Source organism: Mya arenaria, chromosome 17 (assembly GCF_026914265.1).
Source record: "Mya arenaria isolate MELC-2E11 chromosome 17, ASM2691426v1".
In the NCBI taxonomy this organism is placed as follows: Eukaryota; Metazoa; Mollusca; class Bivalvia; order Myida; family Myidae; genus Mya; species Mya arenaria.
In genome coordinates this window covers 18,413,315-18,427,365 of record NC_069138.1, presented here as the reverse complement: position 1 = coordinate 18,427,365, position 14,051 = coordinate 18,413,315, and the positions used below count along the sequence as shown (strand labels likewise).

The 14,051-nt window shown below is 35.4% G+C and overlaps 1 protein-coding gene across 3 annotated transcripts in view; it reads right to left on the bottom strand.

Moving 5' to 3' along the window:
- The window catches only part of LOC128222914 (uncharacterized), a 76,440-nt gene that overhangs the window by 18,212 nt on the left and 44,177 nt on the right, over nucleotides 1-14,051 (bottom strand). For all 3 annotated transcript variants that reach the window (XM_052932091.1, XM_052932092.1, XM_052932093.1), the window contains one exon: nucleotides 1,846-3,997. In XM_052932091.1, the coding sequence (XP_052788051.1) occupies nucleotides 1,846-3,997 (2,152 nt within the window). The remainder of the gene's footprint in view (nucleotides 1-1,845; nucleotides 3,998-14,051) is intronic.

Sequence of the window (14,051 nt, the reverse complement as noted above, 5' to 3'; positions counted from 1 at the left end):
ATTTTAAGAAGGTGACATATTAAGATCATGTACAAAACTACAGAATCTTATTTTCGATATGGCCCTCTGAAACAGAATGAAAATATGGCAAATAATCATAAGACAAACATGAAGACGATGCTAACAACGATGACGATGATGATGATGATTATAAGTATGCTGTTGATGCTGACGATAATGATGCATATGATGACATGATGATGATGTTGAATCAATATTAGACAGATACTCTCAGTTAAATATAATTATGAATAAAACATCACAATTTGTATAATCACAAGTTTCCTATGAGGTACTGTTTGACCTTTATTTTATACGTATTAAAGTTTTTTGATTCTCGTATTTCCAAAGGTATATTATTCCAAACAATTCTGCTGTAATATGTAAACGATGCTTTCATATAATTAGTACGAGGTCTAGTTTGTAAAACAATATCTTTGTGTGCCATTGATCTTAGCATATATACATTATTGTCTGAAACTGTTACTAATTCTGACATATATGATGGAGCCATGCTATTCAACGTCTTGTAAACTAATACTGCTGCGTGGTATTTACATCTATCCGAGAAGTTTAGCCATTTTAGTTCTTTAAATAGATTTGTTGATGAATCTCGTTTAGATTTACCAAGTATGATTTTTGCAATTCGTTTTTGTAAGTTATTTATTTTATTCACATATGAATTGGTTCCCTTGCCCCAGACCAAGCAGCCGTAATCAAAATTTGGCAGAATATATGCATTGTAAAACATTCGTTTTGTATCAGGTGTGAGGAAATATATTATATTTTTTAGAAGTGCAATTTTCTTATTCAGATTTTTACAAACATAATCGATTTGCACATGCCAGTTTAGTGTATTATCTATATACAACCCTAATAACTTTTGCACAACAACATTAACTATTTGAACATCATTAATACAAAGTTCAAGATTCCCAGTGTTTTTTAATTTATTTGCAGACCCTATTAACATGCATTTAGTCTTGGAAGGATGCAATGACATATTATTTAGTTGACACCACTTATTAACATAATTTAAATGATGTTGTAATTTATTTTGAATATCCGTCAACTGATATCCAGATTCATAAAGTGTTGAGTCATCTGCATATAGATCTATATTTAATGTTGGATGCATAACTGCAATATCATTTATGTATAAAATAAAAAGCAAGGGTCCCAGTATGGAACCCTGGGGTACCCCAGATGTAACAGTGAGTTTTTGCGATTTAATTTTGCCAATCTTTACAATTTGGTTTCTATTTTCAAGATATGATTTAAACAAATTCAATGCTATTTCAGAAAAATGATACAGTTTCAATTTATAAAGAAGAATTTCATGATCAACTAAATCGAAAGCTTTTCTCAAATCCAAAAATATCGCACCAACTAGTTTACCACTGTCAACATCTTTAAGCCAAGTATCTATAAGTCTTATTAGAGCAGTGTTACATGAATGCCTGTTAAGCTTAGGAAGTTTCGAGAAATTGGCAGTAAACTATTAGTTAATTATGGAACGGAAACAGGGCAAATTATTACATTTTGTTATTCAAATACAGTTACAATTTTGGTTAAATATTACACTTATGTAGTAAGTACCATATATATATAAAACATAATAATTTGATAAAAACAATTTTGAACAAGAATGATTTGATTTGATTCGTTTTCTATCATGATAACTGCAAATTCAAATGATTTGCAGATCGACACAATACTGCCTTCATAATATAAAGTAAATCTAAATGTGAACGTTTAGTTTAGATCTTTTCATAATTCAGCCAGTCTCAGTTTAAATTTTTTCATCAGTCATATATTTCAAGTAATTGTGAGAATGTCACCTACCATTTACGTTTACGTTGAACTCAACATACCAGAAGTGGAATTCATTAACCTGGAAGGCCCTCACAAGTTTCACGGCGGACTGGTTCTCCATCTCCACCAGCAGCTGTCTCACGTCCTCTTTAGGCTCTATTGTACAGAACTCTAACTCACAGTTCACAGAATGTCCCGACTGTATCACAATACTAACGAGACGTCTGAACTCTCCTGCTGACATGGTCGTTTCACTTATTGCAATGTGTGTTGTATAGTCAGCTGAGACGGGCTGTAGAGCAACCATCGGAAGAGCGGACTGGTTCTCCATCTCCACCAGCAGCTGTCTCACGTCCTCTTCAGGCTCTATTGTACAGCGCCCTAACTCACAGTTCACAGAATGTCCCGACTGTATCACAATACTAACGAGACGTCTGAACTCTCCTGCTGACATGGTCGTTTCCCTTATTGTAATGTGTGTTGTATAGTCAGCTGAGACGGGCTGTAGAACAACCATCTGAAGAGCGGACTGGTTCTCCATCTCCACCTGCAGCTGTCTCACGTCCTCTTCAGGCTTTATTGTACAGTGCCATAACTCACAGTTCACAGAATGTCCCGACTGTATCACAATACTAACGAGACGTCTGAACTCTCCTGCTGACATGGTCGTTTCCTCTATTGTAATGTGTGTTGTATTGTCAGCTGAGACGGGCTGTAGAACAACCATCTGAAGAGCGGACTGGTTCTCCATCTCCACCTGCAGCTGTCTCACGTCCTCTTCAGGCTCTATTGTACAGTGCCCTAAATCACAGTTCACAGAATTTCCCGACTGTATCACAATACTAACGAGACGTCTGAACTCTCCTGCTGACATGGTCGTTTCCCTTATTGTAATGTGTGTTGTATAGTCAGCTGAGACGGGCTGTAGAACAACCATCTGAAGAGCGGACTGGTTCTCCATCTCCACCTGCAGCTGTCTCACGTCCTCTTCAGGCTTTATTGTACAGTGCCATAACTCACAGTTCACAGAATGTCCCGACTGTATCACAATACTAACGAGACGTCTGAACGCTCCTGCTGACATGGTCGTCTTCTTTATTGTAATGTGTGTTGTAGAGTAGGCTGAGACGGGCTGTAGAGCAACCATCTGAAGAGCGGACTGGTTCTCCATCTCCAACTGCAGCTGTCTCACGTCCTCATCAGGCTCTAATATACAGTCCCATAACACACAGTTCACAGAATGTCCCGACTGTATCACAATACTAACGAGACGTCTGAACTCTCCTGCTGACATGGTCGTTTCCCTTATTGTAATGTGTGTTGTATAGTCAGCTGAGACGGGCTGTAGAACAACCATCTGAAGAGCGGACTGGTTCTCCATCTCCACCTGCAGCTGTCTCACGTCCTCTTCAGGATTTATTGTACAGTGCCATAACTCACAGTTCACAGAATGTCCCGACTGTATCACAATACTAACGAGACGTCTGAACTCTCCTGCTGACATGGTCGTTTCCTCTATTGTAATGTGTGTTGTATTGTCAGCTGAGACGGGCTGTAGAACAACCATCTGAAGAGCGGACTGGTTCTCCATCTCCACCTGCAGCTGTCTCACGTCCTCTTCAGGCTCTATTGTACAGCGCCCTAAATCACAGTTCACAGAATGTCCCGACTGTATCACAATACTAACGAGACGTCTGAACTCTCCTGCTGACATGGTCGTTTTCATTATTGCAATGTGTGTTGTATAGTCAGCTGAGACGGGCTGTAGAACAACCATCGGAAGAGCGGACTGGTTCTCCATCTCCACCTGCAGCTGTCTCACGTCCTCATCAGGCTCTAATATACAGGACTCTAACTCACAGTTCACAGAATGTCCCGACTGTATCACAATACTAATGAGACGTCTGAACTCTCCTGCTGACATGGTCGTGTTCGCTATTGTAATGTGTGTTGTATAGTCAGCTGAGACGGGCTGTAGAGCAACCATCTGAAGAGCGGACTGGTTCTCCATCTCCAACTGCAGCTGTCTCACGTCCTCTTCAGGCTCAATTGTACAGTCATCTAACTTACAGTTCACAGAATGTCCCGACTGTATCACAATACTAACGAGACGTCTGAACGTTCCCTCTGATATGATCATGTTACCCAATTTAACATTCGTAAGGGTGGAAAGCGGCCCGTCCTGAAATGCCATATTATCAAAGTAAGTACATATTCAAGTAACAAATACGTTAGTTCGTTAGTCGTTCGAGGAAATGACGAAATAAAAGTGGAATATTCTTTCTCAGATACGAAAGGGCACAAACATTTCTGGAGAAAAATAATGCACGCTGTATACAATTGCTTAGCTGTTATAACGTTACACGAGTCATCTGCACACTATATTTGAATTCACGCATCGATGAATAATATGATTGCCAGATCGATAATAATATGAAAAGACCAACTAAAGGTATTGAATGTGTTTGCTATAATGATTCACTTGATCATGTTTCATTTGCTAATAGTAATCATAAACACCTCTATTAACTTTGCAGTTTTATAAAAGAAAGTTGTTGTTTTTCACATATGGTAATGTACGTGAAGTTAACGGCCTAGCGGCGTGAAGTAAGCGGCCTAGCGGCGTAAAGCTAGCGGCATAGCAGCATTGCGGCCTGGCGGCCTAGCGGCGTGAAGTTAGCGGCATAGCGGTCTGGCGGCCTGGCGGCGTAAATTGGCGGCCTAGCGACCTAGCGGTGTGAAGTTAGCGGCCTGGAGGCCCAGCTTCGTGATGTTAGTGGCCTGGCGCCGTGAAGTTAGCGGCCTAGCGCCGTAAAGTTGCCAGTTCTTCTTAAACAATAATATATGTTCAGTTTTTATGCACAAATTATCAATTTGAAGCGATTATCAACTCATTTCAAAAACAGTCGTTCAAGCACTTAAACGGTCTTACGGCGTGACGTTAGCGGCCTAGCGGCTTAGCGGCCTAGCGGCCTTAAATGGCATCCTATTCCAAAGCATGTTTATATGCCTTTACTTCTAAAATGATATATTAACAGTTTAATGCGCAAAAATATCAATCTGAAGCGATTTTCAACATGTTTTCAAAAAAGTCGATCAAGTACTTCAGCGGCGTAGCGGCGTGAAGTTTGCGGCCTAGCGGCCTAAATGGTTTCCTTTTTTAAAGCACCTATACATGCTTTTTCTTCTAAAACAATGATAAATTTATGGTTTCTTTCACAAATCAACATCCTTTAGCGAATATCTGCATTTTCTCCAAAACTCGACCAAGTGCATGTAAAAATGCTTTAAAATAGAAACAAAGTTTAGGCCGCTAGGTCGCTTGGCCGCTAACTTCACGCCGCTAGGCCGCCGAACTGCATTACAACAGTAAATGTATCATTGTTTTAATGGATATGCATACAAAAATGCTTTGAAAAAGAAAACCATTTTAGGCCGCTATGTTTAAAGTATGAATAAAAACATTGATTAACCACTGTTTTCCAAGAAATTGCATCAACAATGCCTTTAAAATAGAGGAAAAAAATAGGCCGCTAGGCCGCCAAGTTCACGTCGCTAGGCTGCCAGGCCGCTGACTTCCGTCCGCTTGTTCGCTATGCCGCTTACTCCACGTCGCTTGGCCGCTAACTTCACGTGCATCATATGCTATATATCCCTGCACAATGAAGCAAAGAACTTTCATAAATAACAGATATCATATATTTTAATTAAAAAAAATCAAAGATTACGAAATTATTACTTTTAAAAATCATAAAAATAACACCTACATGTATGACGCAACGTATTAATACAACTTCCCTGAGAGCTTTTCCAAAGATCTCAAACGACCTTTCAGACACTCACGGAGACAATTATTCAAAGGCAATGTCAAACCATATGTAAAACAAGGATTAAATGCCACAAAGCGCTACAATTTAACGAGGTTCAACGTGCCAGAATACTTCAATAATATATAAAAAATACACAATAAAAATCAGGAAAATAGAGAATCATACCCGAGTCAACAAAACTATGTCCCCACACCACCACCACCACCACCACCACCACCACCACCACCACCAACAACAACAACAACAACAACAACAAACACACATGGTAGCACACAAAAACAAGAAATTTGTCAAACCTTTAACGGAACTGAATAAAAATACTGTCTCTTCAAATATTAATAACTCGAAGAGCCCTGGCATAAATAAAATTGTAGCGGAAATGTTCAAAGATTTATTTTAAATCATTTCACACGCTTTATTCATAAATACAATACAATGCATAGTAAACAAGGGCGTAGCTTAGCCTTAAAAAATTTAGGCGTGATGGTTCTATGTGAGTTTAGGGAATTTGCCAGTACATTACACACTTAATTATATTTGCAACGGTTACAATAAAATCGAGAAATACACTCTGCACGTACTTATAATTAAACACCAAACTTGCTATTGTTCAAAATTTGTTATAAGTGTTAAAGCCGCTTTATTGCATTCTAGGGTTATTTTAATTTGTCATTTTTCGAAAACGTTGCAGGCGCAGGCCGCCAATGCCTCTATGTAGCTACGTCACTGCCAAAGGGGAATATTCTGTGGAAAGGATATTATTGTACCGATATTTGATAAAGGCAACACGGGTGCTGCTAAAGCTAAAGAGGTTTATTTTAGGAAACAACCCTTTACAGCTGATAGATCAACAAACGCTAACAATGGAACGTAAATACTGAATTTGACCTGCATGAGCTGAACTACATTTGGGGAAATCAAAGTATAAACGAAAAGAATTGTTTGAACTAAGCTTAAAATACGACATTGGACAAAAGACATTTAAAATGAAAGTCGCACTGGCGCGACATTTAATTTTGAACATGAACAAAATGAATGTCGTGTCGGCAAAACATTGGACATTGGATATCAAAAATTGAATATCTTGTACAGTAAAAATAAAAAAAACGTTAAAACTAACACAGTAAAAACTGTATAGAACGCATTTATTACATGTATTATAAAACTTGATATGTAAAAATAAATGAATAACCTGGAATCATACAGCTTAAACAATACGAGTTAAACTCGGATGACATTTAAAACAAATCACCCTCAGTGCATTTACAAGATACAGTGTGATTGTACACTCACTAACGTAAAGATACCAGGGGTAGATCCAGGATTCAATGTCAGAGGGTGCGTACACTTTTGACTTGCACCCCTCCCTAAAAACCGAAATGTATTTGGATTAAAGTCACGGTTGGCAAGTAACAATCTTTAGTCCGAAATGAAGAATTTTACGCGTAAAAAGTATACTTGGACATTTTAGGGGGGAGGGGGGCGACTGCGCCCACCCCCCTTGATCCGCATGAGTTAACAAAAGCACACGCATGAGTTAACAAAAGCACACCTATAATTCAAGGACTGTGCTTAAACTGCCATTATAGACTGACAGGAAGTAAACATTGACCCTTAAAGCTGCACTCTCACAGATATACCGTTTTTACAACTTTTTTTAAATTCTTGACTTGGAAAGAGCAAATCTTTGCGTAAATATCTGCAAACAAATGATAAAAGATTACTTACAAATGATCAGATCACTGATGTTCATATTTCCGTTCTAAAATTAATGTTTTATGGAAAGAAAAATATATAAAAAATCATTTTTTGAACTAAAATATAAAAATCTGCGATCTAATATTTTGTCAGCAGTCTTATATGACTGGTTTCGATGGTTTTTTGCAAAAATTGGCTCGCTCAAAGACAACAAAATAAAAAGTTGTCAAAACAGTTTATCTGTGATAGTGCACCTTTCAATGAATTAAGACGACAATACATACGCCTTTATAATTACCACATGCCGCATCTTTAAAGAATATAAAACTAAATTTTCAGTTATACGAGAAATACCAAAAATGATACATTAAATCATTTACTTAGTAAGTAACACAATAATACTACTGGAAAAGAAATCAGCCCCACGAGCTCAAAAAGAACTCGTATTCAATTCAATTAAACTTCAAATGTAATTATTTGTATCAATAAATACCAAGACGTTAAGCAACAGCTCGTTTCTTACATGAAAAAGCAAGGATATGAACAAAACAACAATAAATGATTAATACAACCAACCTGTATATAAAAGTCGCAACATATCCACATACATGTATACTATTAGTGATTCTATTTATGGAAGTAATTGACACAAGTCAATGACAGTTTAAAGGAATCTAAGTTACTTCCCTTACTCCATTCACTGCACTTACTTTGTCACATCAACGTTTTAGTAGACAATCTTTACAGAAAGGATTTTATTAACCTTTTCACTGATCAGTTCCGCGTTAAAGGGACTCCCTCATTTTTTGGACCAAAAATTTGTTCCCGGTAATGCATCTGAAACACTTATTGCATCATTATTAGTACACAAAAAGTATTTTGGGGGTAAAGTGGTGCGAACCCACACCGCTCAGGTCAAGAAAAATTAAGAAAACCGACACAGTCACCACCATGCAACCAGCATTTATACATATGTGAAGAAAATTTTGACCTTTTTTAAGATGACGTGATAATGTCAATCAACCAATCACGCAACAACATGAGCGAGTCCCTTTTAAATGGTATAGACGCTGGGCTTTCTTTTTTTTAGGATTAGGAGTTGGAGGCTAATTTCCTCTCATTAAGTGAGAAAAATATTTCAGCGCAAGCAAAATGGCGGATTTGTAAGGAAAAATACAGACTCTGGTACCTTCCTTTGCCTGCTACTCCAAAATGCTGGTATTGTGCTTGTAATAAACAACATGGGGATCAAGGAACATAAAATCGGTCAGATATTGTGTTAAGTCAAGTGATAACCATCAACTTTGAAAATAAGAAGATATACATGTAAGCACAGTTACAACATGCACAAAATCGCCATATTTACCGGGAAAATACGAAATATTGTGGATAAAATCAACACGTTTATTTGTAAACATCGCATCGTTACCCACAATCTGTTCAATAACTGTCTATCTTAGAGTTATGATACCAAACTAAGGTGCCGATCGGAAAGTATGTTTTTTGCCACATAATAGACGTATACCTTTTTCAAAATATATGGAGAAAGTTTACCTACCAAGCAAAAGTAGATACTATTCCTTACAAATCCGCCGTCCACCATTTTGTTTGTTTGTTTTCACTTAATATTTGCATGACTTTTTATGTCTTTCCCCCTGCAATACGACTTTTAAACTTTCCATTTCACAATTTAAAATTTGTTTCATTGATCACTGTATTTCAATGAATCTTTTTAATTTATTTCGTTTAGATGGAATTGACAATTCTATTGTTATCCTCCCTTGGCCATAAACTGTAAACTAGTCTACCCCGGTATACAAATAAACAATCCGAGATAAAAACTTCATCTATGTGTAGAACCACTATCACGTGCATGATTTTAAAATTTCGCTCCTGTTTATTACTGTGTATTATGTGATGATAAAGCATTTTTAATATATACAATTTACAAATCATACGATTTTTGCGAAAACAATATGCATTGATGTTAAGTTACCTAAAATACATTTACAAATTAAGAGACAAAAGGCAAAAACAAAACAAAAACGTGTTTAGGGTAACCCAAGGTTTTGAGAACTAGAAAGGTTTTTACTGGATTAAACACTGCGAAAAATGGTTGAATATACGGGAATGTACTGAAACCCGTACACCCAACGTGTACGGTAAGTGTACGGGATGTTGAATATACGGGTGTGTTCGGACCCGTATATTCATAAAACTCGCATATCTTAAGTATACGGGATTCGATTTACGGGCGTGTACTAACCCGTACATCAGTGTTATAAGTAAAAAATGAATTCTGTAATCAATTTAGGTCTTTCGGTGTTTAATTTGGTAGCATACATGATATGAACGACATTTATACCATTGACTTAAAAAAATCACAGTTTCGTAGAAAAACAGGATGGTGTCAGTAAAAATCACCTTCGTCGAAAATTGAATGGTTTAATGGGTTTCGACAGCTTTTGATGAAATTAGAAAGGGTCTGAATGGTAACAAATAAATACTAGTAAATTGGACTATACTGAGTTGATTGACTAACGACTAGTACTTAAACTATTTTGATGTATGTACGGCACCGTACATCTCCGTATATCTTGAGTGTAGGGGCATGTACGGTCTCCGTATGTTGAAAATACGGGAAATTATGTTCTTCCGTATATTTATCGTGTACGGGATTATACCATTTCCGTACACGATGAATATACGGGCGTGTACAATTCCCGTATATTATGGATGTACGGAAATATATCAGTTCCCGTACACGCTGAGTGTACGGAAAAGTAACAATTCCCGTGCACTATGGATATACGGAAATGTACTCTTTCCCGTACACCCATGTTATAAAATAGTTTTGAATTTTGTAATCAAGTAACGTAATTTTTATTTTTATTTTTTTTGAGAGCATATATTATATAAACAACATTTAAACCATTGACTTGTATACATTTTTCCGTGTAAAGTAGAGAAACAGCAATGTGTTAGCAAGGGTCAAGTTGTGTAGGAAATGTAAGGCTTTTATGGTTTCAACAGCATTTGATGAAATTAAAGCGACATGTTAATGATAAAAAATGAGATTCGCCAATGCTGGTAGGGTTGATTTACGGCTAGTACATGTACTAAAAATAATTTGATGAATATACGGCACCATACATCTCCGTATATCTTGAGCGGACGGACATGTATGGTCTCTGTACATGTTGAGTGAACGGGAATTCATGCTCTTCCGTACACTTTGACAGTACGGGATTAAACCATTCCCGTACACGATGAATAGACGGGATTTTACATTTCCCGTATATTATGGATGTACGGAAATATACAAGTTCCCGTACACGCTGAGTGTACGGAAAAGTAACAATTCCCGTACACTATAGATATACGGAAATGTACTGTTTCCCGTACACCCATGCTGTTTAGTTTTGAATTGTGTAATCAAGTAAGGTTAATTGTTCATTCATTTCACAGAATATATGATACATGTATGAACAACACTTATACCATTGACTTGCAGAGAAACAGGAATATGTAAGTAAGAGTCATGTTTTTTAGAAATTGTAAACGCTTTTTTGGTTCTAACAGCCTTAAGTTTGATGAAATTAAAGCGACATCTTTATGATACAGAAGAATAAGATTTGACAATGCTAGGTGGTGTTACATTTGACAGCTATATGATACGATCAACATTTATTACATATACCATTGACTTATTCGTTTTTCCGTGTTTCAGAGTAACAGGAGTCGCATTTTGTAGAAATATTAACGCTTTTATGTGTTTTAACAGCCGTTGAAGAAATTACAATGACATCTATATGATACAAAATAATTGAATTCGACAATGCTGGATGGATTAATTCACGGCTAGGGCCCGGGAATGTTTAGTTTCCCGTACATGATGAATATACTGGCGTGTACAAATCCCGTATATTATGGATGTTCGCAAATATACAAGTAACATTGTCCGTACAAAACGGAACAATAGGGCATATAGGTTATGAGTGGAGGGGTTCATTCCTAAATATTAGGACTTACAGTGAAACTGCGTTCCCTCGAACAAGCGGTCGCTCGAGAACCGGCGTTCCCTCGAGGTCGGAGCTGGGTCCTGAACTTTTTCCTTCTATTTTCATATAAAATATACCCACGCTGCATCGAAACCTAATTATGTCGAGCAGTCGAGCAATATCCTCGGTCCTCGGTTCATAATAAGAATATGAATAAACACTACCATGTCGATCCAACATCGGAATCAATGAAAATAATTCCTTCTTTTCACTTTGCTTTGCAATACGGCAATTTTGTAAAACTAAAAATTTCTATTTATTAATTTATTGATATTTCTTTTAAAATTTATGTTTAGTATACATATAGTATACGACAGCCTTTGAACATATAAGCGATTTCCACAATGCAACACATTATCGGTGCCATAGTAAGCAGACGACTTCAAACCTAAAATACACTGAAAGATATTTCATAACAGACTGGAGAATTGAAAGTCGGGTCGTTCGAAACATCGGTTCCCTCGTATATATAAACACATAAGGCTATATCACTTCTAGTAAATCGTAATAATTAACTAATACATTTTTCAGATAAGCCCACAGACGACTGTGTCAATTTATGGGTGACCGAATAAATTGGGTGCATAACTAATATATGTTTTTTTATATTGAAAGGTGGCCCCTAATATATTTAAAAAGTGTCAACACTGTCTTTTTCCCGGGTACTTTTATGGCCTTTTCAATTAGTGCATGTCGCGCGGAGATCATTTGTTTCATAATCACATGGCCAGTGGGTCATAAATCTACGAAACACGAATTATTAAAATTATTAATTAATTTCATCGACAAGCTGCGGAAAATATTATTATCATATTATGCATGAATAAAATAATGGTAAATAAATAAATAAATAAATAAATAAATAAATAAATAAATAAATAAATAAATAAATAAATAAATAAATAAATAAATAAATAAATAAATAAAATAGGTCAATAAATATAATAATATAATTGTACTCAAACGATTTTATATTATCTGTGACATCTGCTTTGATGAGTGCTGATAAAATAAGATCATATATAAGATAAGGCGTCAAAAGAGACGGATTACTTATTAAACACAACAAAAAAATTCATTAATTTCAAGTTTTCTAATTGCATTTTATTAAATTGCATAAAGTTGTAATTTTGAAGAAACCATATTTGTTTTAATCTTAATTTTATTGAAAATGGCTCTAATTGTTAGCTTACTTTCTTCATAGTTTGATTCCTATTATGAACTTCATTTTATTAAAAGCAGTCTACCCTAATCCTCCCATTGGTATGAGGGGTATGAGGAAGTTGAAATAAAGATGCTTTTTAAAGATTGACAATTTTAACACTTTTTTAAGTTTGGTCTCCTTTGATGAATTTGGCATCAATGCATTCATTTCAGTCATATAAGACACCTCACAGTAGAACAGTTCTCAATTGTTTTGAAAACTGCCGAAATATTTTTTTAAAACGTTAGTATTATTGTAACGCTTTTAGCCATAAAACATCCATTTTCAAACCTAAATATCAACAATTGTGATCTGATCATTTGTCAGCAGTCTTATATCATTGAATTCCTCAAAAAATTGCTCATTCCAAGACAAAAAAGTAGTCAAAACGGTCAATCTGTGAGAGTGCAGTTTTAATACTCATTTATTATTATGTACTAGTATGTAAAAAAAATGCAGAGGAAGTCAAAATCAATGTTATTGTGTGAATGTCAGTGTTTTTGGCTATCGTTATTTGTTTAATATTTCTCTAAATCATAAAGAACTCATTTGTAATAAATATTTAGAAAAAACAACGTATTATAATATACTACTGAATTTGTTTTGTTTATTTGAGTTTATCAAGGTCTGCCCGCGCCTATTGGCTGCATTATGGCTTGACCCCGCCGTGACGCCATCACGACTTAAATTGTGTTTAATAAATATATATATATATATATATATATATATATATATATATATATATATATATATATATATATATATATATATATATATATATATAAATAAGAGGCATCTGTTTTTATAGAAATGAGACTGAATACTTATTAAAATAAAGAACACTAATTATTAATTTCAAGTTTGAATGATTTTCATTGATAGCGGTTGACTCTAACCTACCCATTAGTATGAGGGAGTTGCAATAAAGTAATAATAATAATAATAATAATAATAATAATAATAATAATAATAATAATAATAATAATAATAATAATAAATAAAACAATTTCAATATTTAGTTTAAATTTTCAAGAAATGCGTAAGTTTCAGCCCATATTTAGATCATTAGGTCATTAAACCAATCAAGAGCGTAAAATCAATAGCCAATTGTTACAGCGGGATGCAGAAAGCGGGAGAATCGATATCATCTGTGTCATTACATGAGCCAAATATCAACAAGGAAGAACACTCAACAATAATGTGGTAAGACTACGAGCTAGCAAATTATAAGATATAATTGTTATTTATTTTTTGATGGGACACCGATTATTAGTTAGTTATTATGTCTGTGAACTGTGCATAGGTATTTATAATTCGAACGTGAACCATTGAACAACCGGATAAACTTTATTTCTGATGAAATGTGGTTTGGTATTTGAATTAAGGTACAGCATTGTGAGCTTAAAATATCTTTTAATTAGAATAAATGTACATCAGAATAAA